This window comes from Phoxinus phoxinus (genome assembly GCF_949152265.1).
Source record: "Phoxinus phoxinus genome assembly, chromosome: 8".
Classification (NCBI taxonomy): Eukaryota; Metazoa; Chordata; class Actinopteri; order Cypriniformes; family Leuciscidae; genus Phoxinus; species Phoxinus phoxinus.
Window position 1 is genome coordinate 25,783,115 of NC_136883.1, and position 24,173 is coordinate 25,807,287.

General features: G+C 36.4%; 1 protein-coding gene across 3 annotated transcripts; it reads right to left on the minus strand.

Moving 5' to 3' along the window:
* Positions 1-1,081: 1,081 nt before the first annotated feature.
* Positions 1,082-23,877, minus strand: cracr2aa (calcium release activated channel regulator 2Aa). 3 transcript variants are annotated; one of them, XM_079621522.1, is made up of 19 exons: positions 23,678-23,877; positions 23,414-23,548; positions 17,588-17,842; positions 15,774-15,885; positions 15,436-15,625; positions 13,160-13,306; positions 12,104-12,194; positions 11,536-11,631; positions 10,328-10,515; positions 8,023-8,094; positions 7,888-7,933; positions 7,714-7,805; positions 7,082-7,433; positions 6,544-6,676; positions 5,577-5,658; positions 5,338-5,452; positions 4,292-4,393; positions 3,977-4,053; positions 1,260-1,482 (listed from the first exon to the last, which is right to left on the minus strand). In XM_079621522.1, exons 3-19 carry the CDS (start codon positions 17,780-17,782, stop codon positions 1,398-1,400), a joined length of 2,175 nt encoding a protein of 724 aa, XP_079477648.1. In that variant the 5' UTR covers positions 17,783-17,842; positions 23,414-23,548; positions 23,678-23,877; the 3' UTR covers positions 1,260-1,397. The 3 variants fall into 3 exon arrangements, with proteins under 3 accessions (XP_079477647.1, XP_079477648.1, XP_079477646.1); XM_079621520.1 differs by lacking the exon at positions 23,678-23,877 and adding an exon at positions 21,537-21,622; XM_079621521.1 differs by having other exon boundaries at positions 1,082-1,482; positions 23,414-23,711.
* Positions 23,878-24,173: the final 296 nt, after the last annotated feature.

A 24,173-nucleotide genomic window follows, 5' to 3' on the forward strand; every position in this document is an offset into this window, starting at 1 on the left:
ATCTGCATATGGCTTGTTTAAAATCCATGAAATGTCTATGGATTTAAATACTTTATTTAAACGGGTGAAACCGGTTTTACCTCAGGCTAAGCTTTCAGAACAATGCCTTTTCAATTTCTGAATTATTCTTTTCTAGTGTTCATTGTTAGCTGGCATGTAATGCCTCCTCTTGCCATCCCCTTGAAAGCACAAACTAGAATTAATGCAAACATAGTATTCTTTATTTCAACATTTCACTCAAAATACATTTCTATTCAATATTTACACTCATATATAATAAAGCAGGAACATTTACAAGACTCCATGAGCGTGAAATCATCTAAAACGTTCACATGGTGTTCAAATTTAGTGTATTCTTGCCCGGCTGTGATAGAGAATCAATGTGTGAATCCACATGAAAATTCACTTTACATATCAAGACTCATATTGTGATTACTGAAAAACTGAACAACTTGATAAAACACAGTATAAGCCTTATTGTTCATCTTAGATGTGCATAAGTCCACTGTCTGGTGGACAATTAATGCATCCTTAAAAAATGTGAGGAAATTGTTATTTATGGTAAGTGTGAAGAGTAATAAATTCTGCGAGACTTTATGCACTGATTTAACACTGACAACATTAAATTACAAATACAGACTATATATATATATATATATATATATATATATATATATATATATATATATATATATATATATATATATATTACTGTTGGCACAATACATAAAATACAATCAAAAAGTGTTCTGAAATCAATGTTAGACAAAATATATTTCAATAGATCAATCGTTCCAATGTAGTTAAAAAACAACAACACTGAACCCTGTTAAAACCGAATCCTTCATGGCAGTGTGTTAAAAATATTCATGCTGGTGAGAGCAAATAGAGACATTTTTCCATGTCTGCTTGCTAGGAATAATAAAGGAATAACTCAAGATGTTCAATCCATCACATAAGTAATAAATAACACATTTGTGCAAATGACTGTAAACAAACTAGCATCTGTAGGAGCTTGTTTTGCTCATTTAAAATACACTTTCTTAGACCTTCATATTAAAAAGACAAAGTACAACAACAGTCAATACAAAAATACAACTTTGTTTACTTCAATAGTGTGACGGGTGTTTTAAATGACCTTAATGGGGACACGTTTTGATGAATTCTAGTGTGTACAAATTACAAAACTATAGTGCACTAAAGCCCTACGTCAAACTGTTACCATAAAACTTGTCCGTTTCACACTGTAAAGAGGTACTGGTTTATAAATAAAAAAAGACCAAACATTTTTAACTCTACAGTGGTCATACAAAAATGCTGACATTAGAGGAAACCGGAAGATAAGAGCAAGACGAACCAGATCAGCATTAACACCAAGGTTTTGTGTGTGTTTTCTACTAGCAGCAGGACTTCTTCTTAGCTGCGCTGTCTACTAGCGACACCGTTTTCTCTTTTTCTCGGTCCTCTTGTTCTTTCAGGACTCTGGCAGAGAGGGGAAAAAGTGTCACGTCGTATGAGGTGCAGTACAATGCAACTAAATAATAATGTGTGAATCATGAGCTGGCTGAACCGTTAGTGGGGAAAATCCATCATTTTTGCAGTTGCGTATGCAATTGATTTCTACAGGTATTAAGTATTGTTATGCTAACAGTCCATTCACTTACTGAAGCTTATTATTAGTATTATCAACATATAATTATAGTATTTATCAATGTTATCAAAATTTTAGTTTTAGTATATTTCGGTCATGCATTTTTATAAAAATTCTCTTTTAAATAAATTGCTTACATTTTTTGTATCATTTTGATCCTTCGACTTAAAGGACAAGTTCAGTATTTTACACTTAAAGCCCTGTTTTCAGATCGTTTCTGATGAAATAGAACGATTAAGATTGAAATTTGGACACAAAAATCGCTGCACCAACAGGTTTTATCGTAGTTTTTTTTCATTTAATTTATATTGTATTAATAATAACAACAATACAGAAACAGATATGGTTACAAGGCACAACCTGCTACAAAAAAAAATTCAATTAAAAAAAAAAACTAATCACTGGAAATTAAGCTTGTAAACTAAGGTTGGTGACATGAAAATTGTTTAAAGGGGACCCATTATGCAAAATTCACTTTTGTATGGTGTTTGGACATAAATGTGTGTTGGCAGTGTGTGTACACAACCACCCTACAGTGATAAAAATCCACTCACTCCTTTTTTTAAAATCCCCATAAATCATAAGCAGTGTCTCCCAACGACCTGTTTTCAGAATGCGGCTTTAGTGACGTCACTACAGCATAGGCCCCGCCCACGAGTGTTGACAGACACTGCCGTTTTAACTTAGACCCGCCCTGATCGAGGTCACAGCGAGTTGTACACATCCACCATTGCTGCACTGATGAGAATGTCTCCCAAGCGTTGAAGGTGTTGTGGCTAGATGTATTCATTCACATAGCTCTCTCTATTTACTCCTGAAATCTGAGCCAGCCGCTGAAGACGAGGTGGGTTCATTTTGTTTATGAAGAAAATGCTCCCTCAAATCTACCGAAATTTGTTTATGTACTTAAGCACTTCTTATACTGTGTTTACTCGGCTCTTACAGTGATTTTCTGGAGTAAAACTGACGCTTCATCTTTTGTGACATACAATAAGCTTTATTAAACTCATCAGTATATTTTGTGTCATCATTCAGACGTGGTCCTACAGCAGGCTTGTATTAATAGTGGCTACAATCAATGACACAATTTATAACCGTAATAAAACTAAACTATACCTGTTCCAACTCCATACAGCTTATATTCTCTGACTCTAGGCATTATTGTCCGAGTCGAAATGAACACCGTTACTGTGAGTTTCTGTTTTGATATTATCATCTTTCCGTGAGTTGAGATTGTTCACTGAGTGCGAGCTGGTTATGCTCCGCCCCCTGCGCCGTGAACCAGCAGCTCATTAGCATTTAAAGGAGACACACTAAAACGGTGCGTTTTTCTGAGCCCCAAAAAGTGACAATTTAAACATGCTGTTAAAAATTATCTGTGGGGTATTTTGAGCTAAAACTTCACATACACACTCTGGGGACATCAGAGACTTATTGTACATCTTGTAAAAAGGGGCATAAGAGGTCCCCTTAAAGATTCACTTCAGAGCAAGCAAAGCAAACTAAAAAGTATATTTCATCATGTGTTTATGCAAGTGAAATAATCTGTATTTATTTTTTTTGCATGGACAGAAATTCTTCTTCAACATTTCTTATTTTTCAATCTTTTTTATAAAACTGTTTGAAAACTAGCACCACTGCGCCATTTTTAAAATATCGATCTATTATTGTGGTATCATAGATTACAGATAAACCCGGCACTATGTAAAAATGAAACAATCCGTGGTTTGTTTTGTGGTTGTCAGGCAGTCATTTCCTGTCTAAGGGGCCCGTTCACACACAATGCATTTTTGCGTTCAAGGGCAGTGGAATAGAGATGCATTTTTGAAACGCTTTAAGCCTTGAGCTCTACATTTTCAGAACAAGCATGTCATGCACAAAACATGAGAATAAATGTCAAATACATCCGTCTAGTCCATGTTTACGTAGAAAAACCATGGACATTCTACACAGTGAAAAGCGAAGTGAACCACAGAATATACCTGGAACATAAAAACACTCTTCCATATTCTGATTTGAAAAGAAATGAGTCATTGTTAATTGTTAATAAACTCAGTTACACTATTTAATGTGTCATTGTTACAGTGTAATTATTCATTTACGTACTGAGTAATGTAAATTAACAACATTTACTTACTAGAGGGTAGAGTTAGGAATAGGGGTTGGTTTATGGAAAGTTGCTTGTAATTATGTATAATTTGTTGTTATTACTACAGTAAGTACATGTAAAATGTAATGTGCAACGTACCGTACAGTAAGTGCAACATGTACCGTACAGTAAGTACATGTAACACTGTAAAATAAAGTGTTACCATAAACTCTTACCTTGCCATGTGAATCATGGACTCTGTCACATTGTGGCTTGAAAAAGCACTGCACTCATAGAATATCAATTGAAAGTCCTGAAAGAGTGAACAGAATAACTTATGTTAAGAACAAATCATCATTCAGTGTGGTTCTTATTGTCTGCTGAGTACAGGCAACAGTAACTGACAGGAAACCACTTCATATATCTCATCAAACTACACACGGATTCGTGATGTCTGAGCCTGTTCTTTTACTTGTTCATTTCAAGAGTGCCATGCTTAATATGTTTAATGATGATCCATTAGTGCCACTCCAGGGCCCAGATTCACTCACCTTGGCTAGTTTCTCTCCCGTTCCCAGCGGAATTACTCTCTGGCCGTCTAGATCTGTCTTATTCCCCAAGAGCATGATGGGAATGTCCTCACCCGCTCCCTCCTGTAGTATGAGAAATGACAACCGCTTCCCATTATAACTATTAAAAATTGCAGTGATGATACGTTTGCTTACTTGAAAAAAGTGTTTTTGGTTAAGATATACACTCCTGTTTAAAAGTTTGAGATTTAAAGTTTTTTTAAAAGTCTCTTGCTCTCAAGCGTATCAAGACTGCATTTATTTGATGAAAAATACAGTAAAAACAGTAATATTGTGAAATGATATTACAATTTAAAATAAACTTTTTTTTATTTTTTTTATATATTTTAGAATGTAATTTATTCCTGTGATGCAAAAGCTGAATTTTCAGAATTATCACTCCAGTCTTTATTGTCACATGATCCTTCAGAAATCATTCTAATAGGCCGATTTACTGCTCAAGTAAAATGTCATATTATCAATGTTAAAGTCAGTTGTGCTGCTAAATAGTTTTGTGGAAATCATAATGCATTTTTTAGTATGCTTTGATGAATAGAAAAATCATTTATGCTTTTGTATGCTTCTATTATAAATGTCTTTACTGTCTCTTTTGATTAATTTAATACATCCTTGCTGAATAAAAGTATTAATTTCTTATTTTTAATAACAGACACCAAACTTTTGAATGGCAGCATAGTTTGACAAGCACAGTTTTCTTCCTTGTGACGATTATCGGCACATAATTGTTTTAGGCCAATAGCTAATACATTAAAAAAAGAAAATCACATTGTACCACTGATGGAAAAGCCAAAAAAAAAAAAAAAGAAAGCTAAATGCTACTTGCTATTACTAGTCGGAAGTAGGACAAATTTATAATTCAAGTGGAAGAGGCATGTTCATAACTAGAGAGCATTTTAATGACAAAATACATCCTTAACCCATTATTTCAAACCATTTTAGAGGTTTATGTGTACATAAGCATACATTTAGTCTTTTACTCCTAAAGAAAGTGGAAATGAATCACTCACCTGCACGCTAGTCAGCCAATGCCTAACTGCCGTGAAAGTCTGCTCACTAGTGATGTCATACACCACTACCACACCATCGGCCTTGCGAAAAAACTGCTTGGTGATGCTGCGATACCTGACGGTGGAAACCACCAATGAAACTTTTGCATTCATCTGTTTTCTCAGTTAGCAGACACAATGGCACGATTATCAAACAACTAGGCCTCGATAACATACAGATTATGACTAATTAAACTTGCCTCTCCTGTCCAGCTGTGTCCCACATTTGCAGGGCTACCTGGCTGTTGTCCACTGTTAGAGTCTTCACACTGAAGTCAATACCTGCACACGTCACACACATGAAAGAAGTCAGTCTGAAAGAGGAGGAAGGGGGTCTGGCATTTAAAGTCTTCATGTTTTTTTTTGTTTAATCCCAGAGGAAGCTCCACACGCACAAGCCCGGACTAAAGGGCAGATGGAATTGATTTGAGGTTTTAGTCAATACCAATTTATTGATAAATGTTTACAACCAGCTCAATATAGGAATCATGCAAATTGAGACATTATTTTCATGTTATTGTTTTCAAGTGCCATGTATAGTATGGTGCATGAATATTATAATCGATCAATATCATAGCACATATCCAACATACTGTGGTATTACTGCATCATGGCATTGCCACATTGATATTTTGTAAAGCTTTTTAAAGTTTGAGGTTAGAAAGATTTTTTTTAAAGAAATGATTACTGGAGTATTACTGGAGACTATTTAAATAGAAAACAGCTATTTAAATGGTAATATTTCAGAATATTAATATTTTTACAGTATCCTTATTGAATAAATGGTGAACATAAGAGATAAAAAATAAATAAATATGATTATTATTATTGACGCAATTCTATGACATCTATGCTTAGTGTTATATTTGAAATAGTCTTAGTGTTAAATGATGAAATCAAAAGTCAGTAAAACCTTGTTTTGAGAGATTAAATATCTGTTAACAGTCTCACTGTCATCAGCATGTGGAAAATTAACAGACCCAACAACATGGCGACAAGTTGACTCACACCTAAAGAAATAGCTTTGGAGCAATATGAGGGTAAGTCAATGACAATTTTCATTTTGGGTGAACTAGTGCTTTATTGAGGCTATTTAGGTTAAATAAATCCAAAATACTTACAGACAGACACCAGTAAACCTTAACAAGTAAATGGAAGGCCACTGACCTACAGTAGCACATGTACCGGGGTGGAAACAGTCATCACAGAACCGACGTAAAAGAGACGTTTTCCCCACGCTGGAATTCCCAACCAGAACGATCTTAAACAAACGATCTGGACCTGAACTGGACCCTTCATCCTGAAAAAAAAAAAAAAAAAAGATGGATCAGCAGGATCCATTTGACCCAAATTAAAGGTTTTATTTTCATAGAATGTTTTAAAGCATCAGCTTTTTTAGTATGCGTGTATTGCAATGCACGTCTTAATTTAATTATTTTTTAATTCTCCTGCCAAGCTGTTGTTGAAAATAAGAACTTGTTCTTAAGTGACTTGCCTGGTTAAATAAAGGTTAATTTATTAATCTAAAGAACCCTTTTCCACTATATAGATTTTTTTTTTTTTGTGCAATGTAAAGATCCAATGGATGTTAAAGGTTCTTTATGGAACCATTGATGCCAATAAAGAACCTTTATTTTTAAAAGTGTACTCATTTTGAAACCTCAACAAATGTCCAATGTTTTGACCAATCTAGTCATATTCTCACCGAGTGGACTGTCTCTTTGCCCACAGGCTGTCCCCTGGGTGAGGTGGGCGTGTGTGCGACTTCTAGAGGGGTTGAAACAGAGGTCGGAGTGCTGGTTGTGGGGTAAATATTGCTCATCTGAAGATCAATGCCCTCCTCCAACTCCTCATCTTCACTCCATTCTCTGAGCTGGGCCTGATAACCCTGCTGAAGGAGTTGCGGTAGGGGGTCCTCCTCGATTGAGATGATCCTCTGGAGCTGGTGTTTTGAAGGAAGTCGCCAATCTACCATGTCCTCCAGGTTCATGCTGTGCCCATTTACGGCACTCGCGTTTTTCCGCTTAGAATGCGGCAGAACTTCTTCATCCTCGTCGCTGGTGACAACAATGAAACAACTATGTTTCAATTTACTCACCAAAATGACATGAGCAAGATGTAGTAGGCTAGTATCTTTTTTGATAACTCAAACTATAAATATCAAGAAAACCTCTTCTTAATGACATCTTCACAATAAACTTTGATTTAACTTGGGTCTGAAATTACTAGTTCTTTTATTTCAGGAGACTCAAATCCTTTTTTGATTTTGCAAGTTCACTGTATCCTTTCATCTTGAGTACGGTTGAGTGTACAGATGGCATTTTCACACAGCCTTACCTCTTGAACGACTGCTTCCGCTCAGCGTGATTCACAGTAATTGATCCAGACCTTTGTGTCCATGAGAGTTTTGTAGAAGCAGTCTTTGGTTTCTGAGAGACAGCAAAATTTGACTTGAAATCATCAAAATGCAGGATCAGTACAATATCTTATATAACGTCTATATAAACCTACTTGATAGCACATGTCTCTCTCATCTCGTAAGTGTTTGTTCATTTCCCTAGGAGGATTTAAATAGAACCATTTAAAGGATTTAATTTAAATTCTGGCCAAACATAAAGACCTCCTCCTTTTATAGTAATTTCTTACCTTAGCAAATCAAGCTGCTTGAGAAGACTTGACCTCTCTCTTTGCAGGCTTTCTGTAACCCTATAAACCTCCCTGAGGAAAACACAAACTCTTTTAATGACAATGAGTTTAGCAACAAGACTGACAAAAATAAAAATAAAACAAGGGACAATGTACAAAAGCTAATTAAACTGACATTATGATAAACCATTATTAAACAAACAAGTAAATAATCTAATTTTCAGAACTGTAATATCAAGAAACGAAATTGTGATTCATTATTTAACTTTACTCTCTGCTGTATAAATAAGCATATTCGAATGATTTCTGAAGGATCATGTGACACTGAAGACTGGAGTAATGATGCTGAAAATTAAGCTGTCATCACAGGAATAAATCACATTTTAAAATATATTCAAATATAAAACAGTTATTTTCATTTGTAATAATATTTAGCAAATTGCAAGATTCATGTTTTTATTGTATTTTTGATGTAATAAATGCAGCCTCGGTAAGCAGAATAGACTTCTTTTTAAAATCCTAAAAAAATTCATGTTTAACTTTTGACAGGTGTATATAAATAAACACAGTTGTAAACGAAATTCAACCACAATCAGGTTTATTGGCAAAATGTACAGATTAGCAGCTGTTTGCAAGGAACAAATCAAACAAAAGTAATTGAAATAGCTTATCACAACAAATGTTGCAAGTGGTTTCCCCAAATTCAACTGAAAAGGCATCTTTTAATGACTTCTGCAGTCTCAAAATGATTCAACCCCTTCATGGCAAGCATCTTTAGTACTTAGTAAACACCCTTTTGCTGTTATGACCTGCTGCAAACAAGATGTATAACCAGACACCAGCTTCTGGCAGTGTTTCTGAGGAATCTTAGCTCATTCCTCATGAGCAATGGCCTCCATATTATTGGGTTTGCGTGCTGCAAACGCCTTCTTCAAATCCCACCAGATTGGGGTTCAAGTCAGGTGACTGATGGCCACTAGAATCTTCCAGGACTTCTTCTGCAACCAAGCCTTGGTGGAATTTGAGTTACCCTTGGAATCATTGTCCTGTTGGAAGCTCTAATGACGCCCAAGCTTCAGCTTCCTCACTGATGGCATGACGTTTTCTCCAAGGATTTCCTGATATACAAAAATGAATCCAAACTTGCCTTCCACACGCAGCAACTTCCACCTCTATCCAGTGCTAGAGGATGCAAAGCAGCCCCAGAGCATCACCGAACCACCACCATGCTTAACTGTAGGCAGTGTGCTCTTTTCAGCATATGCTTAAATCTTCTTCCTCCAGATAAACAGCTGATCCATTAAGCCGAAAAGTTTCCAGTTTTGTTTCATCACTCCACAGAACAGAATCTCAAAATATCTGTGGCTTATTTATATGATTTTTAGCAAATTGGAGCCGACTTTTCTTGTATGTCTTGGAGTTCTGGTGTATGTCTTGGAGTTCTGGTATGCGGTTAGTACGCTTCTTAGTGTGCAGCAGAAGCTTCAGTGCCTGTTGTCACCAGTCTCGCTGCAGGTCTTTTGTTGTTACTCAAGGGTTTTTCTAAACCAGTCTTCTCAGAAATCTGGTTGCAGCCGTTGATAGCTTCCTTATTCTGCCCCGTCCAGGTAGTGTAACCACTATTCCTTTAACTGTGAACTTGCGAACTATGCTTCCAACTGTCTCTCTAGGAACATTTAGTGTCTTCGCTATCTTTTTGCATTCTGTTCCTTGCTTGTGAAGAGCGATGATATTTTCTCATAACTTTTTGGACCTTTCTTTTGACTTAGCCATGCAGTCAAACGTGACACTCAACAAACCTAGCCAGTTCAGCTATTTTATGTGTTCTAGCTCAAGCACGCCTGGTGCAACTAATGAACCCTTGATTAGTTGCATCAGGTGTGCTGGAGACAACACCTGTTTTGCAGATTTGTCCTACTGTGAGGGATTCTATTCAGGGAGCTGAATAATTTTGAGACAGCAGAAGTCATTAAAAGTAGCATTTTCAGTTATATTTGAGGGAAACCACTTAAAATATTTGTTGTGTAGAGCTATTTCAATTACTTTTGTTTAATTTCTTCATTGCAAACAGCTGGACGTCTGTCAATTTGCGCAAATAAACCTGATTTGCAATGGGGGTTGAATACTTTTGATTACAACAGTGTATATATACAGTATATACACTGTAAGACCTGAAATGGGTTTGTCAGATATTGGGAGACATACAAAATGTGCATGGCTGGTGGTACTCCAGGACAGGGTTGAAAACCACTGTTCTAGATGATTTCCTAACATCCAACATCCTAACATTTCATAACATCCTCACATCTCTCGCTCCTCATGCAGGCGTGAGGACTGATCCTGCAGCAGCATGAGTTGCTCATGGGCCAGGCTCAGCTCCTGGGTGGTGTGTTCCAGCTCACGGCTCAAGTCATCATTATACTGTTTGAGTTTAACGTTCTCCACGGCCGTCTCTCGTTGCTCGCTGTGCAGCTCTCGACACTGACTCTCCAGCTAATAGAGATAAAACATCACACGTGTACACACAAATAAAACATTTGAGCTATCATCGAAAAACAAATCAAATCATGCTGAATAACATGACCATCAGGTTTTACACAAATGTTTGGCATCCATGCCAGACATGCATATTTACACCACTATCAAGAAATGAGATGGCCTTGGAAGTGTTATTGTGAATGTTTGGCTGGGACATTGTGGGAGGAATGTATTGATAAGAAATCTTGCACTCATGCTTTTACACACAGCTATGCTGCTAAATATAGACACAAAAAGGACACAATACCATGTCTTTAACCAAACATGCAGTACCAAACTTTAACTCGATCTTTACATAAAAGTCAAACACATTAGCACAGACAGAAAGTCAGTTTAATCACTTTTGCACAAAGTGGCATTCCAGCAATAAAGAAAGTAATTTGGTTTAGTTGTTCACAGACGAGAAGAGAAGAAAATGAAGCTTGTAATGAGAGAAGCAAAGGAAGCATTAAGACTTTGTTCATTCATTAGCATTGAAAGGCTTTGCTGGGTTTTGTTTATTGTGTATAGATCAGCATTTATTTTTGTGCGTCAGCACTATCAGACATGGCTCTTTGAAATTTGAACACACATTTCCAACAAATGATCATCAACACCTGCTTATTGTTTTATGTGAGAAAAATATATGTCAAACCTGAGTAAGATTTATATTTGAGTTAGAGTTCTTAAAATTTAGATGCCAATTTGTTCTTGAGTAAAATTTACTTCAGAATTAAAACTGTTTCTGGAAAAGATCTCACTCTCTGTCTAATTCCTATTCAATTTTTAATTATTTAAAAAAAAAATTATTCACTGCAGTTGGTTGTCATTTCCTTAATTTTATTTAACTACAATGTATTATTCAAATAGTGAATGTAATGTATGAGCAATTACTTGATACATTTAACTAGTTAAACTGGTTTGGTGACTACGTAAACAAGCAAAGGTATTACCGGTAGTGGTATTTGTAAATGTTAAAAGGTATTTGTGACCAACCCGTTTCTGTTTGTTAGAAAGAATTTCCAGGTCTTTCTCCTTAGTGGAAAGTTGATGCTCCAAGTCCTGACTGCGAGACAAGAACCGCTCAGAATCCTAGAGAACAAAAAGATCACATGACAATTTACCAATTTTTACAATTCACTATAGTTTCCACCAAAAAACATAGTAACAGTTATTATTCCTACTGTAGAATCAGAACTTAATTTAAAGAAAATGCAAATAGGATTACAAGAGCCCAGGAACCAAATATCTGATCAAAGGAACATATAATGCAACACAGAGAACTTAATCTCTAAAGACTATATAGGAAGGTGTGGTGCTCTGGGTGGTTCTTTATTGGTCAAAGTAAAAAGATGGCTCTCGCTCTCCTAAATCTCTATGATATTCTGGTCTCTGCATATGCCTCATATCCATCCTTCAATGAAGTTCTATGATATTTGTTCTCTTCATTTTATAGTCCTCCTTTATGCTTTCCTTAAAGTGCACAATCTGAGGTTAATGATAATATATTGTATACTCAGGGTTTAGGATTATTTCAATTGGAAAATTATAATAAAAGCTTCACCTCTAAGAGTATCCTGTCTTTCTCATTCTTGATCTGTTGCTCCATTTCTTCATACAGCCTCTGGATTTCATCATCATGTGTCACCGCTTTCCTATTAAAGATGTCAGGATCAATCAAAAAGCTTTTTAGTCATTTGGTCACATCAAAAGTATTAAACACTATTGAATGCATTCATGGCATGAGAAAGATTTCTCTATTTTTAACTCGTTCCCATGTTTTTATTCTCTCGGTTTGCTGGGAGAGAATATTAAAGTTAGAAACAAAGGCAGCCAGAGAAATCTTCTAGGAGAAAAAGCAGCATGATATCCTCTTTCATTTACTGTACATGCGTATGTGATAACTGGAAGGTCAGACTGACATATTAGAAAAAATATGCCTTTAAAAGCTACAGTAGACATTGCTATAAAGCCAGCAGTCTCGCTGCCATCCGAACTCTGGTGTGTACCAAACAAGTGGACCGAGAACAGTGAAAATATGGGTCTTGGGGCAGCCTGCTTTTAAACAAACTCTGGTGCGGTTTGACGGAAATATGAACGCAACACGGACCAAAGACATGTAAATGAACCAAAAACAGGACATGATGTCACAAGATGCGACCCTAAAAAGGACAGAATGCTCAAGCATACTTATTTGTTCTCATCTTAGTCACAATGTTGCCCATCACAGTCTGGTACAGGCATCAGAACCACTTCTCCTGACGCTGTTTTGATTCCTTTACACATTTTATAATCTCTTTATGAGTTGTCAGCTCCATCATATGTGCGTACATACAGCGAACGCATTTGGCCCAGCACACAGCATTGTTTTGGATGTTCGACAAGTTCCGTCGCAAAATATTAATCATAAAAGCAGGGTTTTTTTTTGCTTTGTATCTTTAGGTTCGTTGTTACAAATTACAGTGTATACGCTAAGCGAACCAGGACAAAATGTATCATTTTCTTTTTTTGGTCCAGACCAAAAGAAACAAACTACAAGTGTGAACAAATACATCCTTTTTTAAAATGCATGAGGTGTTAACATTCTAAAAGGAACAAAGAAGCTAAAGTGACATCTGACCTTTTAAGGGCACTCTCCATCTCTTTCCTCTCCTGATTGGCCTCTTTGATCTGATAAGTGACCCTGGAAAGGAATTCCTCAAAATTGGACAGGAGGTGAGGCTCGTCTCTTCTGAGCTGGGCCCAAAGACTCCGCACCTCTCCTGGACTGAGACATCGCAACACACATACACTGCATCATATATCTTATCAAATTGTTTGTAAAAAACACACAAGTAGTCAGTTTTTAAAGTTTGCTGTATGTTTTATCTTTACATAAAGTAACTAGTGTAGTATCTTGCATCACGCTCCACAAACAATGTGCTCCAACAAGCACTGCACTATATTGTTTGAGGCCACTGTTAAAAATGTCTATAAATATACAAAAGGCACAAAGTGAGAAACTCTAAACTTTACAATAACATCACGTTATTGTAAACACATCACGACTTTGTGAAAATAAAATGTAAACAAAAGGTTGTATTTATACGGAGCCTCCAAAGGGACATGGTGAAGAAAAGAAATATAAGATAGAGGAAAAAATAATTGTCCATGCTTTTGCGTTCTCTCGTAAATGTTTTGCGTTCAGCCGAGAAACTTTGCGTTTGCTCACAAAGAGATCAGAAGGTTTTGCAAGCAAACGCAAAGCGTTTTACGAGCGGAAAGTTTATCGGGGGAACGCAAATGTTTTGCGAGCAAACGCAAATTTTCTCTGAGGAACTAATTATTTTTCTCCACCATGTCCCTTTAGGAGCTCCGTATATTTACGCTGATATATGAGATGCATTCGTCTAGCGTAACCAGACCTTCAGACTGACAGGAGAATGTCTGACTCCATAGCAGCTTATATAGGCCAAGGACCGCCCAAGATTATGGGTGAATTCCAAATGCTGTTTTTGCACCCTTGAAGGGCACTTCGGGAAGGGGATGCCATTTGTAGGCGCGTTCTAAATGAAAGTGAACAACTAAATCCCTTCAAGAAGGGCCCTTCCACTGGTCCATTAGCAAAGGGAACATGCAACGGTCACTTCAAGGAAGTCATTTAATAATTTATGGTCATGTTCTGCCCTTCGGAGTAAGGAGGACATAGGGATGCTCACTTCCGATAGGAATTTGCCCTACATCTGACCAACATGTAAAGCAACCAATCAAAGTTAATTTTGATCCGCGTCATGTTTAGGGGTGTGAAAATGTAAAGTCGATGTCCCCACAACAGACTGCAACAATGGTGCTGGTAACTTCACACACTTTTGAAAATCCAACGTTTAGTTGATCCTGATAAGTGCTTATTGTCACAGTCGTAAACACGACGGCTTTCTTCTTCCATAAGGGGGTTTGGCATTATGACGGCTTTGTTTCCAGACGGACCGTTAAAGAACGCGACACACGTCTCCCGTTAATCCTGGAGAATTCAACCAATCAGACGACGACTCTAAAACTCCTGAAGTGTTGTGTGCCATATGCATCAGACGTTCAGCAAATGAAGTCTGAGGCTGAGACTAGAAACGCATATCAGAATCTAATCCAAACTGTCAGTTCCCCTTTGAAAAAGCAATAACCGTACACAAGGATTACAGTCAGTCAGAAAGATGAACTTTTATAATTGATGTCTTCCACCATCACCGTTTGCCTTTTAGGAGTGGCGGTAGTTTGCTGAAAGTGCATCCGGTCATGCGTTACAGAAATGGGCTCAACTCACCATATGGTGAATGAGAAGACAATAATTGACCTGTATTAAAAAAAACTTGGTCTTATCAAAGGTGCCTTCCTTTGGGAATGTGCTTTCTCTTATTAATTTATTTAACGTCAGCAACAAAGCTTAATTTTATGACAAACTTCACAAAATAAAGACAATTCTATACAACAATGAAAAAAATATTTTTTTGCAAAAAAATATATAAGCTCTTTAAGTTTGATATTTGACATAAAAACTAAAAATATTCCCCGGAGAAGGGGTTAAATCTGTGTTATCTCTTACTATTGACTGTTTTGGGGGAATTTATACCTATAGCCTATGTTAACTTCCTATGGCTTGTTAATTTAGTGTAAATACACTATTTAAATTATATGATTACAACATTTAGAATTACAATAACTTTAGTTTAGATAAAAACTGTAGTAAAAAACTAAAAACTAATGCGTTTGAAACATGAAAGCAGTATCTTAGCTAGTGTAGTTCATTGATGTTTAAACCCCAATTAAAATATATAACAACTTAATAAAGATCATAAATGATAGGATCCATTTCAAACGGCGGTAGATTTTCCAGTAAATGTGGCTGACTGAAATGACACTCACTCTTCAAAGATGTTGCTCGCCCCCAGGTTCTCCATTAGCATGCAGAAGTGTTTCTCCTCATCATCCTCTGCCCTGCTGATTCTCTCCTCCCATTGGCTCTCGTAGAGCACTTCCGGACTCTTTCTTGAGATCGGCTCCTCACCTGCATGCGGCTCTGCTGGCGCCACACCAGGGCCAAACAAAAACTCACCTGAATAGACAAACACATTAGCAAGTAAATGATATAGACAACCCAAAATACAACATATACAGTAGTATAAATAAATAAAAAAGTGTGTGCTTTTTAAATGACTGCTGTATGGATTCAAATCTGAACCGCCAATGCAATGCAAACGTACTAAAGCCAGAAGAGAACTCCTCAAAGGTCAGATATCCGTTGGCATCCGTGTCCAAAGTGTCAAAGACATTCTCAAGTTCGTCAGCACTCAGAGGAAGCTCTCCGTTTAACCTCTACAACAACATGACAAATGATACAGACGTTATGAGAAGCACAATGCATTTTGCGTCACCTAAAACTGAGCAGATTAAGAGTATAAATGAACAGATCTTTTTAAAAATTGTATGCAGAAGTTTAGACCACCAATCAAATATAATCAATTGAATTGGTCTTACAAAGTAGATTTACTTTGTTTACTGCTGTCAAAAAAAACTTTTTTTATGAAGCATGAACTGAATCTCACTATAAAAACAAACCAAACCACATATTCCCTAGTTCTTTACTAGGTTATTTGTGTCATGACAAAAGTTTTAAACAAGGCTGACGTTTGACATCATACATGCTGTATCTTTCAGTGATCAACCCAGTTAACACACAGCAAGAATGCTACTATTCTTAGGAAGCAAATAACACACCCTTGTGTGGGAACCTGACAAATGTTTGCTCAGATATGCTCTAGTATCAGCTGTCCCATAAAACTTTTGGCTTTTTCTGTACTTGTAAAAGTCAGTTGTAAATGCTGACGGACATGTGAAAACATTTGTGTAAAGATGCGCATAAACTGTGAGTCTTCACTCTTTTCCTCCGCAAACCAACGTGACAGCTTCTAACAACAGTAATAAACCTCCTGTAGGTTTTTTTTTTTTTTAACAGCCTAAAGGTTTAGAAAAAAGCTGCTCTTTGAAACACCAATAGTGTTGTCAGCGTTTTCTGCCAGACCAACATGTGGTAGACCCATGATGCAAGTTACTTTGCCAAAGACGTAAATGTTTTGTCACAGTTTTCATAGCATGTTCACAAAGTTTTAATAGAAAGATTTAAAACCGTGGGATCCATTTCAAAACTGGTAGAAATAATAAGAGCCATAATTTAAATAAAGATGAGGAACCAATGTTTATTAATGCATGTTCCACAGACACTGGATCAAAGCTGTGATGCTTTTGAAAGAGGCTCTTCAGAGCAGGACTTCAAAGGAAGCCAGCACAATCAATGGAAGAGGTGATCGAATCTGCACAATAATACAACTGAAGGGGTGGTCTCAAACGCCCACCCCAATTCCAGGACGGTCACATGCTCCTTCGATTCTGACATCCACAAGAAGAAGCTGAAAATCCACCCTATTTATATATATATATATATATATATATATATATATATATATATATATATATATATATACACACAAAAAATTTGAGCTCATATATTTTATATCTGATAGCTTAAATATTTTAGACCTTAAAATAAAATCGATCGATAGATCGATAGATATTCAGGCCTGGAAATTACAATTTAAGATTATTGATATAATCCAGGTTTCCAAGACTGTGGGAACCCTTAAAAATATATATTTGTGTTATTTTTCTGTTAGGTAAAAAGAAAAGAATCAAGTTTCATTACAGAAGCATGTTGTATTTAATTAGTACTTTTTCAAGACCAAATTGCCAATTACACATTTAACAATCTGTGTCATTAATTTGTGTGTTTTTTAAAAAGTGAATTCATTTATTCAGATCGCCGTTTATGTTCTGTTGCAAGTAAACAATTTAATGCGTGAACAAACTAAAATTTGCTCAATTAGCTCATGGTTCGCAGCTGAAAGAATGCCAGGAAAACCAGATGATACATTTTGGGGGTTTTCATTGTTCTTTACCTATAAAAGTCCCCAATCACAAATCACATGGATGCCTAGTTTTTTTCCCTTGCCAGCATCCTTACCTGCATATCCCGTCGTGTAATGAAACCTTTGCTCTCTATGTCACAAATCTGGAAGAACTCTTTGGTCTTCTCAAGCACAGCACTGCAGTCGCTGTCACTGGACGTCCCCTGCCTGTCTTCTCCCCTACGATGGGACGCTCGATCCACCTTGGAGCCACAGGTGTTGAAGGTGGAGAAAGATGCCATCGTGTCCATGTGTGTGTGTATGTGTGTGCGTATGTGTGTGCGAACTCTCCTTCCTCACATGGGTCAGCCCTTGACAGAAGAGAAGAGCAGAGAGAGAGAACAAAGCTTTTGAGTTACACCACATCACATCCTCTTAGAGTGCCGCCAAGCACCATCTCTTAGCAACCACCTCTTTAATTAGACAACGAGGGCACGGAGATGGGCACAGGAAAAGAAAGAGCATTAAAAAGAAAGAGAACGACAGATTGAGAGAAAGCGCCAAGGTGTATATTTAGACAGGTTATGTTTTTCGACTAAAGAGGGTCATAAACTCGTCCATTTTCTGAATTCAGAGAAAGCATCATTGCATCTACAGCCCATTTGACATGATGTTATAGCTCAATTGTCATAAATTGCTGTATTTACAGAAAATTATATTAAAGAGGAGAAACCACGGATGGATCTGCTTTCAATTGCTAGAGAGCTGTGTTCAAAAGTTTGTAGTCTGTATGCATAGAGTTACAAAAAACGAATAAATAGGCATCAGCACAAGTGTTTTCAACATTTTCTTGAGCAACAAATCAGTATACTAGAATGATTTCTGAAGGATCATGTGAGACTGAAAATTTGCTTTGCCATCACAGAAAGCAATTACCAGTACATTTAAAAATATATTAATCTAAATAAAAAAGTAATATAGTAATAAATTTTTTTAAATATTACTGTTTTTCCTTTATGTATTTTAGTCAAATAAATGCAGCATTGGTGAGCATAAGACACTTATTTTAAACAAAAAACCAACAAACAAGAAAAAACTATAGGCTAATGGTAACTAGAAATGTTTTATTAGTGGTGCACATTCTTTAAAACGTGCTGCCAAAATGCTAGGATGTTGTGAGTGGTTGCCAGGGTGTTTCTATGTGGTTCCTAATACGTTCTGAGTGGTTGTTATTATAAACATGTTGCTATGCTGTTGCTTGTGTTCAATCTGTGTGTAGTGTTTCTTTACAAAGTGATGTCGCCAACTACTAGCCTGGCATGTATAATAGTGTTTTTAGTCATTTTCATGGTTGTTTGTTTGTCTGTACACGAAAAACGCAAAGGAAAAGTTTCCCTTTTTAGTACATTGTTGTCATGTAAATATACCCTTAGACGGCTTATAATAATAATAATAATAATTCGTTAGATTTATATAATGCTTTTCTTGGTAGTCAAAGCGGTTTACATATGGAAGTGGGAATCTCCTCAACCACCACCAATGTGCAGCATCTACCTGGATGATGCAACAGAAGCCATATTGCACCAGAACGCCCACCACACACCAGCTTACTGGTGGTGAGGAGACAGTGATGAAGCCAATGAGTATGGGCAGAGGCCAATGGGCAAATTTGGCCTTTTTACTTTTGGGATTTGTTGTGACCACAGAGAGTCAGGACCTCGGTTTAACGTCTCATCCGAAGGACGGTGCTCTTTAACAGTACAGTGTCCGTCACTTTACTGGGGCGTTAGGACCCACACAGACCACAAGGTGAGCGCCCCATGCTGGCCTCACTAACACCTCTTCCAGCAGCAACCTAGTTTTACCAGGAGGTCTCCCATCCAGGTACTAACCAGGCAGGCTTAACCCTGCTTAGCTTCAGTGGGCAACCAGTCTTGGGCTACAGGGTGATATGGCTGCTGGCCTAATAGGGCAAAGCCTAAAACGTACCATTGCCTAGATGTGCGTATTCTCAAAAATTGATTATCTTTGAATAACAAATAATTTTAAGTGGAGACATTTCCATTCAAAGAATTCTCTACAAACATTGGATCTTTAAATCTTAGCAACTCTAGTGGGTCCTTAATCACTAAGAAAAAAAAAAAATTGCCAGCCTGGTAAGGTACTTTGATGCAAAATGAAGCAAGCAGATAAAGCAGAAGAAATAAGAAATACATTTATGGTAATGATTGCACCTCTGGGTTTTAATATCAGCTACATAATATTTCACAACTTAAGCCAATGCACTTGTTCAAAGCATCATGCAAAGTTACTTTCCCCATTATTGATTTTTTTTTTTATTGTAATACAAACAGTCTTTATGTGCTCAATTGATCTTTTTTTATTCGGTAAACATGCGCATAAACTGTGATGGAAACACATTTACCGAATAAATATCCCGATTTGAAAAAAAGAAAGAAAAATAAAAAAAAAACTGATTGGATAACTGGAACAACCAACGGGGCAAATTTCATTGCACAGCATCTCAAATGTTGGTTTGGTCATTTTTAAATGCCAAATGGTATGATTACCTCACAGAATTCTCACACGATTTTGTTCCCAAACACCAGGCATCCGCATCCAAATGCAAGATAACATGACAGATTTCTTTTCATTTGCGGGCACTGAGGTACAAGTCGTTTATAATGTACGATAAAAGAGCCACAGTGGCTTCCGCAATTGAAACAACTTCCATTTTTATCTCAGATATTTTGCACCAATTTCCCAGTAAGTCACTTTTTTTCATATTTAACACGGGATGGAAACGGTGCATTATTCGCAAATGTTTTATAAAATTTCAACTTCAATTTGCAACTTTGGAGTGAACATAGGTAATGTTTGTAATTATTTAGTACTGTACATATGAGCGTATTACAGGTAAAATTACTTTAAGATGGGTTACTTCCTAAAAACTCATGTCATGCCTCTCCCAAACTTTTTGAAAGGAAAGGACTACATCGACCCCAACAAACTATGTGTGGCACTTGCATATGACTTTCATCAGGGTCTTGTTGGAAAAAAACATCTGGAGAGACAAAAAAAAACAATCAGTCCTTGGCTGTCAAGAATATCAGAAACTAGAGGACTGTCTCTCTTATTAATGGAATACAGACGTTATTTGTTCAGTGACCACAAGTTGAACGTTAATGGGATTGATGGAAGCTGACAAGCCATACCACAGAGTGGTGCTGTGCATTTCGTCTGGGGTATTGACTGGGAAATCCACAAGTTTGCCGTGAAACCGAATTATGCTTTCAGTGGCCTTAAAAATGTGACCAATAATCACAAACTCCAAACTAGCCCATTATGGAAAGACCAAAATCATGTCAGCCAGGCAATTTTATGTCACAGGGTCTTCAACAAGACTAGATCTAGGCTAACTCATTTTGAAAAAAAAAAAAAAAAAGTGTTAAACACAAAGTTCAGATAAATGCTTCCTTCCACATTCTTGATTCTGTTCACATTTTTTTCTGAAGACAGACAAACATTAATAGTGATTAATGTAATAATAATAGATGGATTTGGATGAATATTTGAGTAATCCAAAATTACTTCAGGGTCAAAATGGAGCCAAATTACAGGGGGGTAAAATTACTTCAGAAAGAAATGGCAGCATCATGATTTTATTTGTAAGGAGATTGGCATGTCAGTAGTTCTTTTTTTCATTACATTCAAATGGTGACAATAGAAAAAAATGGGAAAATGCATTCTTCTTTGAAGTGTGCATACTGCATACCTGTAACTCAAGAAGTATTAAAAATATCCAATATCCTCAATAACTTTTCTTTTGGTAAGTTCATTTTAAAAGGCCCTATATGATTAATTTCAAAAGATATAGCCTAGTGTTTTCAATGCAGCTCCATGGGCAAATTGTTTAACTTTATCCATTTTCAATTGTCAAAAACCAAATGTGGATGAATTTTCAAACAAATGAGGAATTAAAGAGGAATGTCTAAAAAAATAAATAATGTTGAAACTAGGATTGTATCTCCTTTCCTTTTATAAAAACAACTGCATTAAACATACCAATTTTAACAATACTTTAGTTCCAAAAATACACCGAAATGGCCAAGTTGAGGCACATTAACTTCCTTCCAGAGATGTCCACATTTCTGAAATACAAAAGTGAGAAAAAAGTATTGCACCATCTATAGCCATGTTTTTCTTATTCTTAACAGTATTATGTTTCGACTCTAAAAAGTCAAAACACATTTTCACTTTTAACATTATTCATTCTTAAGACATTCAGGCAACAAGGATAACTAAAGACAACAGAATTTACTAATAGACCTACCCATCTGTGTAAAAAATAAAATTATGCTGCCATATTTCTAAAGCCATTTTCTCCCCCAGTAATTTGGCTTTAAATTTTAGGTGAAAATTGTTCTTTTGACCCCCCTCTACAAAATAGTGGATTATTCAGTAATCCATGGCATTCCATATTTTGTCTTTCATTGCTATTTATGTTTGTCTTTCTTCAGAAAAAAATATATTAACAAAATGTAAAATTTGAGCTAGGTAACTGTGACCCAGCTACAGTTCAAATGTAATGTGAAGAGTCTATCAATTACAATAATTTTAAAGGCTTTGCAATATATCATATACAGTAGTACCATATGTGTATTGCGTTTACACATGTTATTATAGGCCAGACTTAAAATGCAACTTTCCGTTTTATACAATGCACTTTTTATACAATGCACAGTTCAAACGTTTTGGTTGGGTTAGCTTATTTTAAATGTTTTTGAAAGATATATCTTATGCTCACCAAGGCTGTTATTGCATTGATCAAAAATACAATAAAACAGTACAATCGTGAAATATATTCACAATTTAAAATAACTGATTTCTATTTTAATATAAAGTGTAATTTATGCCTGTGATGACAAAGCTGAATTTCAGCATCATTACTCCAATCTTCAGTGTCACATGATGCTGATTTGGTGCCAAAGAAATATTTCTTATTATTATCAATGTTAAAAACATGCTTAATATTTTCAAGATTATTTGATGAATGGAAAGTTAAACAAGAACAGTATTTAATTGAAATAGAATTTTAACATATATTAACCGGCAATGGTCGCCTGACCTGATAAAGTTTAAAGAACCCCAGTCTATCTATAGACATTTCTTTGAATCATTTGAAAATGATTTATTATTACATTTCAGGAAAAGAAAATAAGTTGATAGCCTTTTGAGTTGTCCTTCCACCAGAACTACTTCATCCTTTTGTGAACTTCCTTCAGAAGGAATATCATTACTGCTTTGCATGAAACCTTTATCTATGCTGCCATGTTAATGAAGAGAACACTGTAGGCTACTATGATGTTCAAACAGTGTAGGTGCGTGGACAAACTTAAATATCATGTCTAATATATATATATATATATAGGCTAGTTCACCTACATGAACTCTATCATCACCTGATTCTTTAGTTTAGCACAAACCATCCACAGTTTGTCTCTGTAGGTTCAACAAAGAGCTTACACTATGCAAACATTATGTTGTATCAAAAAAGTTTTTCTTGCCAGTCTAGTTAGACTGACACAGTAACTAAAGACGATGAGGGAGTCTCTACATTTAAAAGAGAACAAAACAGTTGTGTTACTAAATACACTGTGCTTGTTTGCCTATCACATATAAAGTGAAGTGCAATGTCAAAGACCAAAAATGTACTTTCACAGTTGGACCAAAGTGAAAAAGTCGTGTACAACATGTAAAACAATATGCAACTCTACAAGCAGTTGATGAAAACAGGAACACTTGTTTCCTCCTCTCAGTAGGAGATTCCTTCACACTACTCACTTTCTTTCACACTTCCTGTTCAGAGTTGCCAAAGCACAGAACGCAGAAATGGTTAAGTTAAAAGCAGACCAAGGTTAAAAAAAACAAAAACACATTACCTTTAAACAGGCAGCCGTTGATGTTACTTCATAAAATCCACCCATGAAACGACAATCTCTTATTGAAAAGTAGTCTACCTACTATTAGAGTGAAGCTTCTCACAATCTTGAAGTGACATTGACTGTAGATAATTTCTGCAAAGCAAAGACTTAGGCTGAAGTTTAATTGAACGTCCAGAAGATCCTGAAACTGAAGCTGACCGCGTTAAGGAGGACACATGAGAACAGAAAGCTGGCGACAAGTTTGATCAAACAAACACTCACTGCTGCGCGTTCACGGGGAGGGACACTCGCGTCCACGTGGACCTGCATCCGTCTGTTCCTATAGCAACAGAGGAACGCACGCGGAAGTTAGTCGTATACATTCTTTGGTGTGGTGTACATTACTAAATAGAACTACCACGTCGTAATAAATTTACAGAGTAGTTTCTTATACTGCTCTGCTGCACTCCATTACGCAGCGCTCAGTATATTGTTTGGATAGGTTTAAAAGTTACATTTTCAGTCTGGTCAACATCACCGGTCCAACAGCGCTCGCCAAAATGATTGAGATGACCAATCAAATCAAACTAGGCGGGGTTAACTGATCACAGAAGCAGAGCGCGAAGCGGCAGTTTAACGTTGAAAGAGGTAAGATGTAAAAAAGCGAAACATTTAATACGTCAACTGTTTTACGATAGAAATATTCAACGACCGACAGTAACATGAGGCAAATTACTCGACTTTTTCCCCCAAATATGGCCGTTTTGAATTTAAATGA